At 36.3% G+C, this 19,010-nt stretch overlaps 3 protein-coding genes across 3 annotated transcripts in view; 1 reads left to right on the plus strand and 2 right to left on the minus strand.

Annotated features, from left to right (window-relative positions):
* Positions 1 to 27: 27 nt before the first annotated feature.
* Positions 28 to 8,399, minus strand: LOC106720590 (cell division cycle 5-like protein). The gene is made up of 16 exons (XM_045678866.1): positions 8,275 to 8,399; positions 7,911 to 8,176; positions 7,503 to 7,633; positions 7,071 to 7,230; positions 6,286 to 6,454; positions 6,025 to 6,159; positions 5,141 to 5,292; positions 4,644 to 4,802; positions 4,233 to 4,311; positions 4,056 to 4,148; positions 3,713 to 3,890; positions 3,073 to 3,267; positions 2,522 to 2,727; positions 2,107 to 2,269; positions 1,232 to 1,371; positions 28 to 467 (listed from the first exon to the last, which is right to left on the minus strand). Exons 1-16 carry the CDS (start codon positions 8,317 to 8,319, stop codon positions 327 to 329), a joined length of 2,412 nt encoding a protein of 803 aa, XP_045534822.1. The 5' UTR covers positions 8,320 to 8,399; the 3' UTR covers positions 28 to 326.
* Positions 8,400 to 8,747: 348 nt separating this feature from the next.
* Positions 8,748 to 12,948, plus strand: LOC106720766 (membrane-associated protein Hem). The gene is made up of 2 exons (XM_014515544.2): positions 8,748 to 8,941; positions 9,242 to 12,948. Exon 2 carries the CDS (start codon positions 9,243 to 9,245, stop codon positions 12,615 to 12,617), a length of 3,375 nt encoding a protein of 1,124 aa, XP_014371030.2. The 5' UTR covers positions 8,748 to 8,941; position 9,242; the 3' UTR covers positions 12,618 to 12,948.
* A 3,547-nt stretch (positions 12,949 to 16,495) lies between these two features.
* Positions 16,496 to 19,010, minus strand: part of LOC106720588 (disintegrin and metalloproteinase domain-containing protein 10) — a 70,225-nt gene continuing 67,710 nt past the window's right edge. Inside the window, exons 13-17 of the mRNA XM_045679122.1 lie at positions 18,681 to 18,943; positions 18,323 to 18,555; positions 17,655 to 17,824; positions 17,361 to 17,449; positions 16,496 to 17,209 (exon numbers count right to left, since the gene is read on the minus strand). Coding sequence (XP_045535078.1) covers positions 17,204 to 17,209; positions 17,361 to 17,449; positions 17,655 to 17,824; positions 18,323 to 18,555; positions 18,681 to 18,943 — 761 coding nt within the window. The 3' untranslated portion in view covers positions 16,496 to 17,203. The remainder of the gene's footprint in view (positions 17,210 to 17,360; positions 17,450 to 17,654; positions 17,825 to 18,322; positions 18,556 to 18,680; positions 18,944 to 19,010) is intronic.

Raw genomic sequence — 19,010 nt, forward strand, 5'->3', positions numbered from 1 at the left:
ATTATTATTTTAATCTAATTTTGTGTACTGCAAATAATCTAAAACTTAGTAAAAAATTATCAGTAAGCTATATAAAATACAATATAATCGTCGTAAATCGCTTATTCAATAATCATTATTATGTTAAATAACTTCTATACAAAAAAGATAACCGTGGATTTCCACTGGCGAGACATCTGCACCAAAACATAGTCATCAATCTCAATGTTTATGAAAAAAACAATGTTTTTATGCAGATTATTCTCCAGTGAAAATCCACGATAACACTCGAGTCTGTAACCATGAGGGGTAGGCAGAGATACAATATTATTAGAAATAATTTTATGTTATTCTTCAATGGGCTTAGGTTCAGTCTCTTTTATTTGTTTGCCTTTGTGAATGTCTTCTAGTTCTGTCTGAAGTTCAGCGTATCTCTTCTGCAGTTGTTTCTCGCGGTCCGTTTGTCTGTTCACGTCTTCTGTTAGTGACTGTAATTAAGATAAAAGATTATTATAATAATAGGTATTTAAGTAAATCAAGTGTATATTATTACAATTTCATATAATTGAGTCCACATGATATTTGACACGGTTAAGTTTATTGTAGAAAGTGCATAAAGTTTTTAATCAACTCGGAGCCTCGGAGCCTACCCTAAGTTAGGGGTGACTAGGCCATAGTCAACCACGCTGGCCAAGTGCGGGTTGACTTCACACATATCATTGAATTTCTTCTCAGATATGTGCAGCATCACGATGTTTTCCTTCACCGTAAGAAAGTCGGATAAAGGTACATATGTAAATCGAAAAACACATTGGTACATGGCGGGATTCGAACCCAAGACCTGCAGATTGCAGGTCAAGGGCCACGAGCCACCGACGCTTAATAATTAAATATATTTCTAATCTAGATTTGGTGTATTTGATACTTAATAAAGAAATATATTAGTAAATATGTTTTTTTCACGTTATTTACACTTCTGTTTCTGCTGTCGTTTCAGTTTCCGTTTCTGCTAAAATTTACATTTGCCATCTGTTTCCGTTTCTGGTTCCGCTAAGACACTTCTGTTGCATCACTACTATAAAGGTAGAGGAAGACCAAAGAACGTATGGATGGATTGTGTGAAAGAGTATATGCGTAAGAAGGGGGTGAATTCAGATATGACGGCTGATAGAGATGTATGGAGGAGTACATACTATGCCGACCCCCCATAGGGATAAGGGTAGGTTGATGATGATAAGTAAAAAGTAGTTACCTCTATCCGTCTCGGTATGGCAGCTTTTTCCTGTTCAGCGAGGAAGCGGAATGTGGAGAGCTCAAGGTTGGCCTGCTCTATCTGTTCCTGGAGTTCTCCAAACTGCTTGATGAGTGACGCAGCACGGCTCTGATACCCACCTGCGAATATTATATTTCTAAACTTATTCACTGACAAAATGTATTAAAACAATGTAAACGGGTAAAAAAGATAATATAGTTTTCTTTTTTTTTTTACGAAGAGATTGTACAAAACTTATAGATATGGTTTTGTACAAACAATAAACCTAATATTCCGAAAAACAATATAAATATATATATATATATACATATATATTTTATAGAAATACAATAAAATACAAAAAAAAATAGACAAGATAATCCGAGACTTACTAAATACAGTCAAAACCGTTTATAGCGACATCGTTTAGAACACCATACCGGTTAAATTGACCAAAATCAAAGGTCCTGGCTGAATGTTATTACATATCTTTCCTATTAATACCTGTCACCTGTTGTTACAACTATCGGTTTTTACGACTCAATATGAGTAGTCCCTTCGATGTCGTTATAACAGTTTTTGACTGTATAATATTAGCTGTTTGTTTATGTGTATACAAATTTATAACAAGGTACCAAATGACCTGAAGATGTTGAATGCCAGATAATTTAAACGGGGATTGTATAATTTATTGCTTGGAAGTGGTGTTTATAGTATAGAGGAATTTTTGTGTAGTTGACTTATGTTAAATCTATATGTTTCTGTATATATTTTTGTGAAAATTGTATTATTTTTGTGAAAATTGTATTATTTTTGTGAAAATTGTACTATTTTTGTAAAAATATGTTATAAATAAATTTGAATGTAAATGTTACCTGTCAATACTCGTAACTTTTTCTCCATTTTGGAACATTTCTTAGCCTCCTTTGCCATGTGATTTCTATTCTGTTCCAGTCTTTTCTCAGCTGATTCCAGTCTGTCTTTCTTGCTGGCTAGATTGGCACGGGTGTATCTGTTCTGACCTGGTAGGAAGAGTACCTGAAAAATTACGTATGTTAAGAAGAGAATTTTAATATAAATTAAATATTTTTTAATTTGTCACTGTTCTAAAAAAATCATTTATTGAATAATCACTTCTGTTTCACAAATAATCTTTTTATAATAAAAATTTTAAATAATAATAATCAAATAACTCCCATTAATAAATTAGATTTTTATCCCTGGCCATTGCAACTGTGGCATGTCTTTTTTCGGATCTACAAAGTAAAAAAAATAGCTAATGGTATTTACCTGCGCGAGACACTCCTCCCAGACTTGTGTGTAGGCGTCAATGCTAAGGTCTCCGTGTCCCATACCCTGGCGCACCACCTCCATCTCCTGGCGCAGCAGCTCGCGCGCCTCATCCAGCTCCCCCGCGCTGAACTCTTCATACGGATGCTGCTCCAGGTACGCCAGATGTGACGCCTGCGCCTGCACCACGCGCTTCTTGTCTACATCTGAAAATATATTTACTACTTATGACGTCACCAAAGTTTTCGTCCAATGTCTCCTCTACCTCCTTTCGGTAACCGTTTAAATTAAGTAAACGGACGAATGTCAAATTTCGCACATAGCGGCCATTATTTGTTTTTTTTTTTTTAATTATTTTGTGAAAATTGTGGGAACTAAATTACAATAAGGGTGACTAATGTTATATGGCTATGTAAGAGATGTGTGGAGTAATAAGTCCATAATGAAGCATTTCCATTGGTATCCGGAGGACCGTATACTGTGGAAGGGATTGGGGACGGCTTATGTCCAGTAGTGGGCAGACAAAAGCTGATGATTGATTTCTGGTATACTTGGTGGAGGGTCGTGTAGGGCATCATAGTGCAGCATGGTGAGCATCTCCGCCTTGAGGAGCTCCTCGGCATGCTGGAGAGCGCTGAGCTGGCCACCGCCTGCAGCAGCACCGCGCAGCACTGCCGCGTTCACCTCCCCTGGCCGCACACAGCCGCGCTGCACCGCCGCAGACCGCAACGCCAGCGCCGCAGCACCTGCAGCACACCGCACAATATACTCACACTAGCTTTTACCCGCGACTTCGTCCGCAAGGAATAAAAAAAAATGCACACAAGATAAAAAAGTTCCTATGTCCGTCTCCTAGTTCTAAGCTACCTGCCCATCAATTTTCAGCTAAATCAGTTCGACCGTTCTTGAGTTATAAATATTGTAACTAACACCACTTTCTTTTATATATATAGATAAGATAATAATGGACAAAAAAACACTTTGTTTAGTTGTTCAATAAACTTATACAATATACAATGTTTTTTTTTTTATAAAATCACATCTACAGACGCTTGGTCCGTACTCTTTTCTGCACAGGTTTTAGTTATCTTTTTTTTTTTTATTAATATCATCCCTGCGCTACATTGTTTGTTTCTGCTTAATACATATTATCCTGCTTAATCATATTATATTATTATGATGTGTTCTTACGTTTCTCCTCCTGTTCCTTAAGTACCCTGGCGTCTGCGTCGGCCTGGTCCTCTAGTGCGAGTGCTGGGTGCTCCGGGTGAGCCTGTTGGGGCTCGGCTGCATCCTCCGGCACCACGATCTCGTAGTCATTGCGCGGCGCCGGCAGAGACTGCAGCGCACTTCGCACTGACGCCTTCAACTGTAATATATACTATATTTTACTATCACTCGAGAGAAGAATCGAGTTTTAAAAGAGTTGCGTCTATTTTTTTTAAGTTTCCAAAATTAATTATAGTAAAATTTAGATAATTTAAATTTTTTTTTATTTACCAAAACAAAATAACTTATACAAGTTTTCATTTACCTGTTTTTGTATTTGATTCGCCATTTGCGGTGTATCTCCGGTACCGATACGATCTTCAGGATTTATACTCAACTTATCTCTCAGCGCTGGAGTCTGAAAACATTTTAACATTAATTTTAAACCCAAGCCTGCGATTAAAAAAATAAAGCCTAATTAATCTTTCGTAAAATTACTAACAGTTATTCCAGGTTGTCCTGTCTGTCCTTGACCGGGCGTGTTAAAGCTGCCCGGAGTTGACACTTCACTGCGGGACGATCTGAAAACATTTCAATCGTTTTACCATTTACAAATTGTTTAAAAAACATGTCAAAGATCACTATCTGCAGCTCTGCAGCTATAAAATAATCAACATTCTTATGAAGATTTTATATATATATTAGAATTGCTGAAATATTGTATTATTTTTTTCTATTTTTATTAATATTTCTATCGTTTTTATTTTTATTTATTCTCACTGTTCATGAGTTCGTTTACTTAGCATAATTTCTATCCAAAGGTTGTCTGGCAGAGATCGTTACTTAGCAATAAGACCGCCTTTTGTGAAAATCTTTGTATTTGTGTACGTGTATATTAGGGGCGTGTACGTACCTGAAGGGCGTGACAAGTAGCGTGTTGGGCGTGGCCTGCGCGTGTGGCTGCGGCAACGCACCGGAGAAGTCTGGAGCGTGCAGTGGCGTGTTCAGTCCGCCCTTCAGAGGTGTGTCAACGTGTGTCAGCGCCATCACATTCTGGGCCTCCATAAGGATGCTATGTAACATACAATATATTCATAAGATATACTAAATAATATATATGAAGCTATGACTAACACATTTTTCCGTTTTTTCAGTTTTTTAGATGTTGTGCTTATTTCATATCGATATATATTTTATTTACATACTAGCTTTTGACCGCGACTCCGTCAGCGCGGAATTAAAAAAAAAATGCATCCTTCCACACAGAGCCGTTACACAGTTACTTTCTAACAAACATCCATCCATCCAAATTTTCGCATTTATAATATTAGTAAGAAGTAAGATTTGTGGTATGTATATAATATACAAGTTACAATTGTAGTAAACAAAGATAAAAATAGACATAAATACCGGTCCTGGTTGGCGGGTGTGCGTAGTGCTGTGGCTGGCGCGGGTGTGAGGGCGTAGGCAGCGAGCAGCGCGTCTGTGGGAGCGCCCGCAGCCCCCGCGGACTCACGCGCCGCCTCCGAAGCCCGACCCAGCTTCACCACCTGCTGCAACTCCTGCAATACATTATTAATTGATCAATGTGGCCGTGGCTTTGAAATAAAAAACTTACCGTCCCAATCTCCTCTTTTTTTTTCTATTTTTTTCTCACTCAAAGATTAAAGCAGTGATTGTCAAACTTATTTCTTTCAACGCCCCCTTTGAAAATCAATTATATTTCAGAGCCCCCTAATTTTTATTCAGCCCTAAAACTTAAAAACCACAATTTCATTACTTTAATTAATTTCAATGCCCCCCATTTTTTTGGACCCCTTATCGCCCCCTCCTAGGTTTCAAACGCCCCCAAGGGGGCGTTATCGCCCACTTTGGGAAACACTGGATTAAAGGATGAATAAAAGTAGCATAATACCGGTAACTTTACTAGTTTATGTCTGTTGATGTATTTCAAATGCCAATTATCTACTCACTCTACATACATATTGTATATTTAACATACTTTGTCATCCTAAAAATTGATCCTCTTTTGGTTATCATGTATTTTAAGTCAGTTACATTTTTCAGATCAGCAAGTCGAGTCAAATTTAAAGGTTACAATGATGTTAATTAATTAAAGGCTGTCGAAAATGACCCCTAAGTATCGAATATAAAACATAAAAGTTGCATGTCTACAAGTTTAGCTGTAAAAGATTACTAGTTACATCCCAACATATTGGCAGTTGAGGATTTTTTCCCACTAATTCGATCGGCCCAACGGGAATAGCACCTAGGTGTGTTACTGTGGTCGTTACCTGGTCGGAGACCTGTGGCTCGGGCAGTACCAGCTTGCTGCGCTTGCGTGCGGGCTGGTCTCCCTGCAACATGGCTTGCGGTACATCGTTCTCTTTGCGCTGCTTCAACTTCTGCTTGTCTTTACGACGCTCTTTCTGTACAAGAAAAAAACAATATTAAGAGCCAAATTATAGTAAAATAAATACTAATTATTAATTAAAGCTGAAATGTGAAAGTAAATAAAAAAATATATTATTATATGAACATAATAAAGATATTACCTCTTCCTTCTCTGAATGTAACTCTCCGTCTAGATGCTGTTGCCGTAGCCGCGAGAAGTCCGGTGCCATGGGGTCCACCTCCTCAGTAGACGTGTCGTAAAAACCAGCAGCGGGCTTCTTCTCAAATGGTATCTCTGAATTGTAATCCACTCCACGTTTCTTCTTACGTCTATAAATTATATTAATTCAAATTACATAAGGAATAGAATTATTAAGTGTTGCATTAATTAAAAGCGTCAGTGGCTCAGGAGTTAAGAACTTGACCAGTAATCCGCAGGACCTGGGTTTGAATCCTACCATGTTTTTCGATTCTCCATTTACATATTTTGATTTATCCGTAATGCACATATCTGATAAGAAATTCAGAGATATGTGTGAAGTCAATAAACCCGCATTGGGCCAGAACGGTTGGGTATGGTCTAGTCACTCCTATCTTGGGTAAGGCTCTCGTGCCCCTCAGTGGGGACATATAGTGAGCCGAAGATGATGAAGGATTAGAACAAATGAGGCATTTGCATTAAAATATATTGTTTGTAGGATTAAAACCTGTTTAGCCCACCCTATGTACATGAGATAAGTACTAGATGTTGATAATGATTGAAAATCACTGTAACATTATATACCAAATTAGACTATTTTCCACAAGCATGACTATGTTCTGTATACAATGTATTTTCTTTTTGATTTCTATTGGCGCTTACTATTACTTCCATAGAAATAGATAGCAGTTGCATGCGGACAGAGTTTCACAGTTATACAAATGTGAATAGCTTATGACATCATACCTCAAAGGCACAGAGATACCAGCAGCACTAAGCTCTCTTCTCTTCTGCAATGCGGCAAGTCTTCTTGCTTCTTCTAACTGCTTCTCTCTAGCCTTCCTTTTGGCCTTCTTACCCTGTGTGTTAGCCAAACGCGCACGAGCCTCTGACAGCATTTCAAGTTCTAAAACATTATAGTGAATGGTCAGTTTAGTTTAAAAAAATATTAAATGGGATAAATTTAGATCTGCATAATAATTTTTTTTTCAAAGATTGACTAATATTGACTATAACTCAAAATATGTCCTCGTTATTGTTTTCAAAGGAAACAGATCTAGTTCTTATAAAATTAACATAGGCATGTTAAGGATACAATTTAGATCAAATCATGTTGATATAAACAGTAAACATGCACTTTACATATAACACTATATATTTATAGAATTTAAAATTAACCATCTTCATCCATATCCTTGGGATCAGGTCTGGCTGGTTTAGTTTCAGGATTAGGATCAATTTCTCCGGGCTTTAACTTTCTTGGGTCATCCCCCATGTCCTCTCCCTCCTCTTTCTTCTGAGCTTGGTCTCTAAAAATTAAATAAACATGATAATCAAACATAATATACATAAGATATTTTCATATATATATATATAGGTTTTTTATATATCCAGGTAGAAATAGATGTGTCTAGAACAATGCTTAAAACAATTGTATAGGCAAAACTTATGTTAGTAATTCAATTTATCAGTAATAAGAATTGTAAATATGCCTAAGATGTTAAACCATGGTAGTAGGTAAATTAGTTTTTTTGATTGTAAATTATAATTATAATATTTGATGTTTATATGAGTAAGAACACTTACAGTAAGTATTCGTATCTCTCTAAACATTGTGCAGCTGTACGTCCAATAATTGGTGCTATTGTCCTCCACTGAGTTGGCATCAACTTTGCCAAATGCAGGAGCTTCTCGTCTTCTTCCCTTGACCATTCTGTCTTTTTTATACTTGGATCCAACCATTCGTACCACCGAGCTTTGCATTGTTTGGCCGATTTTCTATGCAACAAGGAAGCTATTCGAGACCATTGATTTTTTCCATATTTCATAACAGCCGCCTTGAGAATTTCATCCTAGAGACAAAGTTTGAGAATAAGAACACCTCAGGAACTCATCTTAAATGGGAAAATTCAAATTTGTTCAGAAAAGAATAGAAATTTAGATGACAAACCTCTGTGTTACGCCAAACACCGCCTTTTATCATAATCCGCGGCATCTTGATATGTTTTTACTGAGTCTATTTGGATACAAAATCAAAGTTTATTTAAAGATACACTTAATATAAAGGAAGTTTTATTATAAGCTTACATTTAATCAATAACTTTATATTATAACTTTAACCAAGAAATTGACATAAAATTGAGTTTTTTTGGAATTGTGTCCGAATGCCGAAGACAAAGAGTAAAAAGTAAAAAGTACAAAGATAGCATGGTATCTTTAAGAACTGAAAAATTGCAATTAATATCTCCAAAATATTCTTTGTTTTATTTATAAATTAGCTTACACATTAAGATATATGTATTATAGTCCTATTTAAAACAAGGATCCCTAAAACTTAAATCACAGAATTTACGGAAATAGTAATGGTCGGTGCTTGTGGTTGGTACGAGTGTGACTATAAATGTCAAATCCGAATACGCTAAATGCCAATGTCAAATACCAATAAACGAAAAGAATTGCTTGTACGCGTTCGATAAATAAGGCACTCCCTTTTCCTGATTTAGTAGTGTCGTGTATTTTATAAGCAAGTTTAATTAGTGGGTTTAAATAGGTGGCTGTAAAAAGTTCTATATCATGTTTCCCTAGTGAGATTTACAGTTTAAACCGTTTCCGAACAGGTATGAGTCAAATAGAACAGCGGAAACATTGTTCATATTACTTTATAATTTCTTATGATTTGGTTTCAATAGTAGCATAACACAGTTAAACTGAACATTCAGTAGTAAAGTACTCTTACTAAACTTCACAATGATTCATATTGATCGGCGTCGGAAATAGATCGTCGTGAACTACTCGTACCTTATATCCGTTTGTCCAATAGCGAAAAGCGCTTATCAAGGACCTCTATTAACATAAATACTCGAGATTTATTTACTCACTTTATCCAGGCAATTAATATAATTAATTATTTGTTACAGAATGTCCACTATGTCCAGATCTCTGAACATCAGCCAGCAAAAGCTGGCTGAAAAACTCATTATCCTAAATGATCGCGGTATTGGAATGTTAACAAGAATTTATAATATTAAAAAGGCATGTGGAGATGCTAAATCAAAACCAGCTTTTCTTTCTGATAAGACATTGGAGTCTTCAATTAAACATATTGTAAGAAGATTTCCCAACATAGATGTGAAAGGATTACAAGCTATATCTAACATAAGGAATGAAATTATTAAATCTCTTTCTTTGTATTACTACACATTTGTTGATCTACTTGATTTTAAAGACAATGTATGTGAGCTTTTGAATATAATGGATGCTTGCCAAGTTACATTAGATTTAACCCTAAATTTTGAATTAACAAAGAACTATCTAGATTTGGTAACAACTTACATATCACTGATGGTGTTACTGTCAAGAGTTGAAGATAGGAAAGCTGTATTGGGTCTTTTTAATGCTGCTCATGAAATGGTTCATAACCAAATTGATCAAAGCTTTCCACGTCTTGGTCAATTAATTGTGGACTATGATGTACCATTGAAAAAACTGTCAGAGGAATTCGTGCCACATCAAAAAGTATTGTTGAATGCTTTGAATTCTCTATGGCATGTGTATCCAGCTAGAAATTTAACAGCTGAACATTGGCGATCTGAGCAGAAATTGAGCCTTGTAAGCAATCCAACTTTACTTCTGAAGCCATCTGAAACAAACACAATGTCATGTGAATATCTTTCATTAGAATCCTTGGAGAGATGGGTCATATTTGGCTTTGCAATCTGTCATCACATGCTGCAACAGGATCATGCCAACAAAATGTGGGTGAGTGCTTTAGAGTCTGGTTGGGTTTTGGCACTCTTTAGAGATGAGGTAATTTACATCCATTCCTACATCCAGAACTTTTTTGATGGTATAAAAGGATATGGTAAGAGAATTTCTGAGGTAAAAGATTGTTATCACCATGCTGTACAAAGAGCAGGTTATAAACATAGAGAGAGGCGAAAGTTTCTAAGAACTGCATTGAAAGAATTGGGTCTTATCTTGACTGACCAACCTGGTCTTCTCGGCCCTAAAGCTTTGCTTATTTTTATTGGCCTTTGTTATGCAAGAGATGAAGTATTTTGGCTATTGCGCCACAACGATAATCCTCCGCAAAAAGTCAAGGGTAAAGCTACAGAAGATTTGGTGGACCGTCAGCTTCCAGAGCTCCTCTTCCATATGGAGGAGTTAAGAGCACTGGTGCGCAAGTACAGTCAGGTCATGCAAAGGTATTATGTACAGTATCTATCAGGTTTTGATGCTGTGGCTCTCAATCTAATGATGCAAAATTTGCAAGTTTGTCCAGAAGATGAGAGTGTTATTCTTTCTTCCCTCTGCAATACTGCAGCATCTTTGAGTGTGAAGCAAGTTGAGGACAATGAGCTCTTTGATTTCCGTGCATTCCGTCTTGATTGGTTTAGATTACAAGCATACACTTCTGTTGCTAAAACTCCACTTAATCTTGTGGATCAAAGAGAATTAGCACAATTTATTGACAAAATGGTTTTCCATACTAAAATGGTTGACAATTTAGACGAAATTATGGTTGAGACTTCAGATTTGTCTCTGTTTTGTTTTTACAGTAAGATATTTGAAAGTCAATTTCATATGTGTTTAGAGTTTCCGGCTCAAAATCGATACATTATCGCTTTCCCACTAATCTGCAGTCACTTTCAAAACTGCACTCATGAATTATGCCCCGAAGAAAGACATCACATCAGAGAAAGAAGTCTATCTGTAGTCAACATTTTCTTAGATGAAATGGCAAAAGAAGCAAAGAACATAATTACAACAATCTGTGATGAACAATGCACAATGAGTGATAAGTTGCTTCCAAAACATTGCGCACAAACTATTGCCCAGTTGGCAAATAGGAAGAAAAAAGATAAGAATAAAAAGAATCCTATTGAAATAGTGAAACCGGGTGCAGAAAGTTACAGGAAGACTAGAGAAGAACTAACCACAATGGACAAATTGCACATGGCTTTGACTGAGCTTTGCTTTGCCATAAATTATTGTTCAAAAGTGAATGTTTGGGAGTACACTTTTGCACCGCGAGAATATTTACATCAACATTTGGAGACCAGATTCTCTAAGGCTTTAGTAGGAATGGTAATGTTCAATCAAGATACAAGTGAAATAGCTAAACCTTCAGAGTTGCTAGTGAGTGTACGGGCATACATGAATGTGCTACAAACTGTTGAAAATTACGTGCACATCGATATCACGAGAGTTTTTAATAATTGCCTTTTACAACAAACTCAGAATATGGACAGCCATGGAGAAAAGACTATAGCATCATTGTACACTCAGTGGTACTCTGAAATATTACTCAGAAGAGTGAGTGCTGGAAGCATTTGTTTCTCAATGAATCAGAAAGCATTCGTCAGCCTATCAGCTGAAGGTGCCATACCTTTCAATGCTGAAGAGTATTCCGATATTAATGAGCTAAGATCTTTAGCTGAACTTATTGGGCCTTACGGCATGAAGTTATTGAGTGAAACACTAATGTGGCACATTGCAAGTCAAGTTCAAGAGTTAAAGAAATTGGTCGTACAAAACAAAGAAGTTCTCCAAATGCTTAGAACAAACTTTGATAAACCCGACATAATGAGGGAACAATTTAAAAGGCTGCAACATGTGGACAATGTATTACAAAGGATGACGATTATTGGTGTTATTTTGAGCTTCCGTCAAATTGCACAAGAATCATTACTCGACGTTCTAGAGCGGCGAATACCATTCTTAATAAGCTCAATTAAAGATTTCCAGCAGCAGTTGCCGAGCGGTGACCCGAGAGTTATATCCGAGATGTGTTCTGCGGCTGGTCTGCCCTGTAAGGTGGACCCTACTCTGGCGTCAGCGCTGAGGCAGCACAAAGCCGAATTAGAAGATGAAGAGCATTTAGTAGTTTGTTTGCTGATGGTGTTCGTTGCGGTCTCGCTTCCGAGACTCGCTCGCAGTGAAGGTTCCTTCTACAGACCTTCATTGGAAGGGCACGCGAACAACATTCATTGCATGGCACCAGCTATAAACCATATTTTCGGCGCGCTTTTCACAATTTGCGGACAAGGCGACATAGAAGACAGAATGAAGGAGTTCTTAGCCCTCGCGTCCTCGTCTTTACTTCGCCTCGGACAGGAGACCGAGAAAGAAGCAATAAGAAACCGGGAGTCTGTCTATTTGTTGTTGGATTTAATTGTTCAAGAATCGCCATTCCTTACAATGGATTTACTCGAATCCTGTTTCCCGTATGTGTTAATACGTAATGCTTATCATGAAGTTTATAAACAAGAACAAATGCTTTTGCATTCGTAATTTTAATGTCGACAAACGAAAGACAATGTTTTAGCAATTTAAATAAAGTAAAATATAGGCATTATTAGTATTACGATAATTTTCCGTTATTATTATTTCCAATAGAAGTAGGATGACAATGAGTTTATTAATTAAGAAGCAACTGGACGTTTGATTCCATAGAAAGAGAACATTAGGTTTAATGAGACTGTTTGAAAATTCCTCACACTGCGTGTTTTATTTTTATCAAGGCTATTTATTTAATTGAGGTCAATATGTATTGTTATAGTATTAGACTACAAAAATTATACCTACTTTAGAGTTGGAACATTCTTCATCTGCATTTCATTTTATAGGCTTTTAAGTATAATTGCGTTGTATTACAATTTACTTTATATTAATTTACGTATTAACATTATTAAGGCTATTAGATAATTAATAACATATTAATTAGAGCGTAGACAATTGGAAAGTTAGATTACACATTATCCGATTTCTAATGCAATTTAAGATTTGTTAAGTTTAATAACTGACGTCATGACTAAACAAATCCGTATTAAATCTTCCGTAGTTTTTTTATTTTATTATATATTCTTGCTAGAAGTCTTATAGGACTCGGAAAGTGTTTTTGTTACAATTTTTTTGTATATTTTTATTTATAGGTCACCCAAATATTGTACCTTTATCTATATTAAATAAATATTACGTCATATAACATAGTTTTATTCAACATCCCAACAGATTATCACGCACGAAGCACTTATATGAGATTAAATCGTGTTAAATCCGGTGAAGTCATACCGGACATTAGTAGAGAGCTTTATGAACTATACTTAGGCAACAATGTTATGATAATCATGATAACACTCGGAACACTAGAAGAAATTACGGTTTCGAGGAAATCCTGAAACATCTCTCGATTCTACTGGGTGAAGAACTTGTATAGGGATCATAACATTCATATATCTATCCAAGTAAATGGTAAAATATGGCTGGTTTTAGAATCATACTAATCACACACAGACAGCCAGAAAGTTTCAATCTCCAAGAAGCGTTTTCATCTTTCATTATCGCTATTAGCGTGACTAACTAGCATAATTATGTTACGATCAGACGCTACTTTAACTGAGAAAAAATAAAATCCAACATATCATGTAAAATTTATTGTATTTTTTTGTTATTTTGAAATCACATGTTGTAACATTCATCTTGTTAATTAAAAATATTCACATTGTCAATTAAATAATCCATAAATGTAGTCTAGCTTACGATTAGGAGAAATAATGCCATTGAGTACTACTTGATGGACAAAATACAAGCCATCGTTACGTTTGGTCGAGTCACGCTACGTCTGAAACATCACCTCGCGCTTACATACAAATATACAACTTTTATACACTTACTGAACATTGCGTGTGTCGTCGACATTCACTAATTAAATGGCAATATTGGTATACTAATAAGACTGTACCTTAATATTAATGTATAGAAAAAATCAAAAAAATACATCATGCTCTTTGGCTTGCACGACGGAGTAATTCTACGCACGACCTGTTCGTTCTAAACTGAGTTTTATGTCAACTAAACGACATTTTTTAAGTAGTTTAGATTTTTCGTACGCTTATTTAATTTTTGTGACAGAACCAACAATTTAAAATGGAAAAGTTTTGACAAAAAAAGCAATTGTTCACAAACGTCGTTGTCACAAATTGTTCACAATTGTCGTGTACATCTTATACTTTACAATATCAAATAAAAACAGTTTATTTTCTTTTCCTATGTACGTACATATTTATTGACAAATAAGCACCTTTTTTGCTAACAATAAATCTCATGTTAGAACGAACAGGTTACTATAATAAATTTGAAAATAAACATACCATCTAGTAGAGATCAATTGAACTGAAATATACAACGGTTTTCTTTAATTAGTATTTACTTCGGATATAATAAAGTAAAAAAGAATGTGATATGCAATTTTGTATGCACCGAAATTAAATTTTTTATAATAATAATTTGAGCCACCGCGACGCGCAACGCGCTAATTAATTAGAGATGACACACATCAAAAACAGTTGTGACGTAAATTTGCCGCCATAACGCAAAAGTTGACATTATAACCTAAAAATTACAAGAAAAAAAAAATGCAATTTTGACACAATATGGGAATTTATACATAACACGTTAGAAATAAAGAAATTTATTATAGAAATGGTCGAAACATTTTGTTACTTCAAAGAATCTAAATGTTATTTATAAATAATTAATTTTGATGCGCGTCCTCTCAAACAAAAAATACAAACATCTCTGACATTGAGACAGAATTCTCAGTCTAATAACATTTTGATCATTTGGCAATACTGTTCAATTTCTACATTACACCTACAAATTAAATTAAACGAGTACAAATTTCTATAATAATTTTTGCCATAGGAAGACTAATAGTGTCCGCCAATTTAAGGGAGAAATTTGAGTCCTTCATCAATTATAATTAGAATTATCCTAATATGTATTAATACGATAAAATAATACGTTTTTCTTCAAAAAAAAAAAAATATATAGCTAAAGTCCCAAAGGTAATTCCTCCCTGGCAGTGAGTTAAAAGTTTCAAGTTAACATGCTATAGGAATGATAGTCAAGTAAAGTAATTAAGTTAGAAAAGATAAAGAATCAAATTGTTTTCATGGCACCACAACTCTCCGCTTAAATTTACATTAAATATATTAAAAAATAACTTTTATATAAAAATTACACTTACAGAGATTCAAATCGAACTTTTCCTTACATTGAATACTCGATTGATATTTTTTACAAGCCTTTGTATAATCTCCTTCATTTATATACAAAAATATACATAAATGTGTGATTTTATTACTTTAGTGTCACCGGTTCAAGAGAATGCTATATAACTCGGGTTTTATAAAAAAAAAAAATACTTAATTTTGTTAAGAACAATTGAGTTCAGCAAATAATAAAAAAAAATACAGTCGAATTGATAACCTCCTTTTTGAATTCGGCTAAAAAAGAAAATGGGCACTAATTAATGACAGGTAAATTTGTCTGTACCCACATTCATGACAGCTTTTGGAGTGACATGACAGACTATGCTGTCACCGAGATATTGATTTAACCGAAGAAACATTTTTAAATCTTAAATGAATCGATGGTTCCTACATATATAATTATATATACTAATTACAGGAATTAAATTTAAATTTAATATAGTCAAAAAAAAAAAAAGTCGATTTTTTTTTTTAACAAATTACCACAGATAAATGATTAAATTGTGAGTTATGATTATATACGTCGGAACCATAGAAATACTTAGCGAAAATTTCGAAGTATCAACAAATTAACCGAACTCGTATATTTTTAACTGTTTTCTTGAGCAACTTATTAACTTATAGAATATTAAACTAAAGGAATACTTATTGCAATTATGTATTTACTTGTGATATTTTCAGGTCCATTTGTAATATTTATAATTACTTTCAAATATATAAGTTACAATTTCTTGCATTAACTAAACACGACAAAGATGGCCGGCGACGAACACAAACGTATCTTTGCATTGAGATATAAAACATAGTTAATTTAAACTGACGAAATACTTTCATTAATATAGTTATCTTTGTTTTTTTTTTAAACTTATAACACAGTTATATTAGATTGAAACATCACGAACTTAAATAAAATAGTCAGAAAAGAAACTAGAAACAGAAATTAAATGTAAAATGGAAAGAAAAATAAGTTTTTACAATTAAAAAATAGAGCAATTGTTCCTTAGTAATAAGCGTCATATAATAGTTTACTTAAAAATATATTTTTAGATAATATTTTAATATCTTACATATATCAATACTAAAATGAACAGCTTAAAGAAATACTATACGTAACTACGGACAAAATAATTATTTATATATTATAATAAAATAGCTAGCTGTGTCAGTCCTACAGTCGAACCAGGATAAGGGAGAAACCTCTAAATGCTAGAGTCATTCAGGTTCTAACACAGGACTTCCATAATCGAGAACTTCAGGTTAGAGAGATACCTCTATCATCGAAAAAAATTACACAGTCCCTTAGATTCTAGTTTATCTAGGTTCGACTGTAATTATTGTTTTATTAGGTCACTGTTTACATATAAAGTATTATATAAACTGTTTTTTAATCCGTCAACATTCGATTAGTAAAGATAAAGAGCAATGATAGGAAGGTTTTTTAAATGCACTTCAACTGACTAGCACAGACTAACACAAACTGACACAACTACGCAACATATTAAATTATTAAAAACAAACGTACAATTATTCGTCGCCGTCCAAATGTACCGAGTCTCAAATCTCAGTTTGTGAGCGTTGCGGACTTGTGACCTGCAGAGTATCTGGTGAGTGCAGAGTGATGGTGGTCTGTGAAGCCACAGTCACCTTGTGATCAGGTGCTCGGTACACGTAGCCCAGCAGCAGCGGCACACCTGGTGCCAGCGCTACCAGCTCCAGCTGAGCCCCGCCCCCGCCCCCGCCCACAGCCGCGCTCGCCCCGCCCACAACGCCCCCGGCCCCGCCCACACACTCATCTACAACCCCTGATGGGCATTGCTCGTACTGTCAGACCTATTTAGAGAAATAAAACTTTCAACTTTGATATTTAAGTTTTTTGTACATAACAGCAATACGGCTTAGTGTCTTGGTCATTTTGGAGATTTCTATCTTGCTTAAATAAATATTTTGCACGAAATAAGTATAATTGGGTTACAAATATTACCTTTTGTGGTGGTCTCATTTCGTAGGATTGTGGATACGCATTCGCATAAGGATCGTGTCTCCGACCACTCGGCCCAGGAGGCGCTGATGCTGCAGAGAATAGAATAATTGTTGTTTGAAGTTGTCCCATCTCTATCAATAACATACGAGCGAAAGTATTTTAAATCATTTTTGAAATGTTAAATAAATTATGAAGATATCGCTAGATTTCAATCCGGAGAAGACACATCAGAAATCGAAAACTTGAACATGGAAAATGGATGCTAGAAGGAAAATTAGAGCAATGATTTCTGACCGAGGTCCCTGGGCGCGTAGGCGAGGGGCGGCGCGTAGCCCTTGTGTGTGCGCGCGCGGCGGTGGCCGGGCCTGGGCGGGGCGCGCCCTGCGCCCTCGCGCCGCGCTTCCCCCGGCCCCCGCATACGACGCAGCGTGTTCATAGGACGACGGAGAGTCTCCGATAACCGTCTAAACAATATAAATAATCTTTTAAAATAAATAAATAGATAAAGATGTTAGACAACAAAATAAGATGCGAACAGTAGTACCTTGGATTCGAGTATCAATAACGTTAAGGCTTTTTTTATATTACAAGGTGACAAACGAGCAAGCGCCAAAATGAATTCGCCGAAATGACGAAGCGATCGGTGCCCATAGACATTCGCAATTGCAGATGCGTTGCCTATCCTCAATCAACGAAGGAGACATACAAAAAGAGAATATTTAACCTTCCTATGCATCTCCTTCATCAAATCCACCTCCTCTTCCCATTCTTTCCTTATAAGAAAGGTTGGGAAGGGAAATAGGACTAAAATTAGTCCTCCGGCACCACACTCATCAGACTGTACGTGGAATTACTTCCACTTCACGGCTGTCTACTGTGTGGTCGTGGTATTGCACCAGGCAAGCTGACCCATTCTTTGTAGGGCCGTTGTGTTTTATATATGTAATAGAGCGTAAGATGACCTGGCTGGTGGTCGCTTGGGGTTGGAGGATGGTGTGTGTACGGCGCAGCACTTGACGAAGGCGCCCATGCAGACGACGAGCGCGACGCCGCCCAGCAGCACCAGCCACCACTTCTCCGTGACCCAGGCCTGCAGGCTCTGCAGCGTGGCGCGGTTCAGCAGCAGGTTCTTCAGCCGCGCCAGCGGACCTTCCGCGTCCACAGCGCGACACTTCAGGAACACGTCGCAATAACCCTGTACAACACAATCAGTTATACTATGTCCTCATATTTTTCTCTATAAATAAAAATAATATTTGTTTGTTTCCGAGTTGTTTCTAAAACTACTGGAAAAAATGTTTTAAAATTCATCTACCGTACCTGAAAATTATCACAAGGCGAACCAGGTCGCAAACTGATCCCTCCCTTGGGCAGTCCGACCCGGCTGGCGAAGGTGGCCGTGCTGCGGCAGGTGGAGGGCGAGGGTCCAGTCTGGCAGGCCAGCTGGCACAGCGCGCGCCTGTCCACCACCGCCGTGACACCGTCACCTGCAGCAGCCGGGCTCGACGACAGGAAGCACTCCGTCATGTTCCACGCCAGGCAGATAGAGCCGCGACACTCGCCGCTGATGCACAGCTGAGTATCTGTACACAATTATATCAACATTTAAGATAAAATTAAAAATTATTATGCACTAGCTTATACCCGCGA

Source organism: Papilio machaon, chromosome 8, assembly GCF_912999745.1.
Source record: "Papilio machaon chromosome 8, ilPapMach1.1, whole genome shotgun sequence".
NCBI classification, from domain to species: Eukaryota; Metazoa; Arthropoda; class Insecta; order Lepidoptera; family Papilionidae; genus Papilio; species Papilio machaon.

Excerpts from the sequence above, each read along its gene's own strand:
- LOC106720590 (XM_045678866.1), bottom strand. The coding sequence starts at position 8,319 with ATGCCGCGGATTATGATAAAAGGCGGTGTTTGGCGTAACACAGAG. Across the intron at positions 2,270-2,521 it reads GGGAGGAGTGTCTCGCGCAG|GTACTCTTCCTACCAGGTCA; the intron begins GTAAATACCATT and ends GTAATTTTTCAG. Across the intron at positions 468-1,231 it reads CCATACCGAGACGGATAGAG|TCACTAACAGAAGACGTGAA; the intron begins GTAACTACTTTT and ends TCTTAATTACAG.
- LOC106720766 (XM_014515544.2), top strand. The coding sequence starts at position 9,243 with ATGTCCACTATGTCCAGATCTCTGAACATCAGCCAGCAAAAGCTGGCT.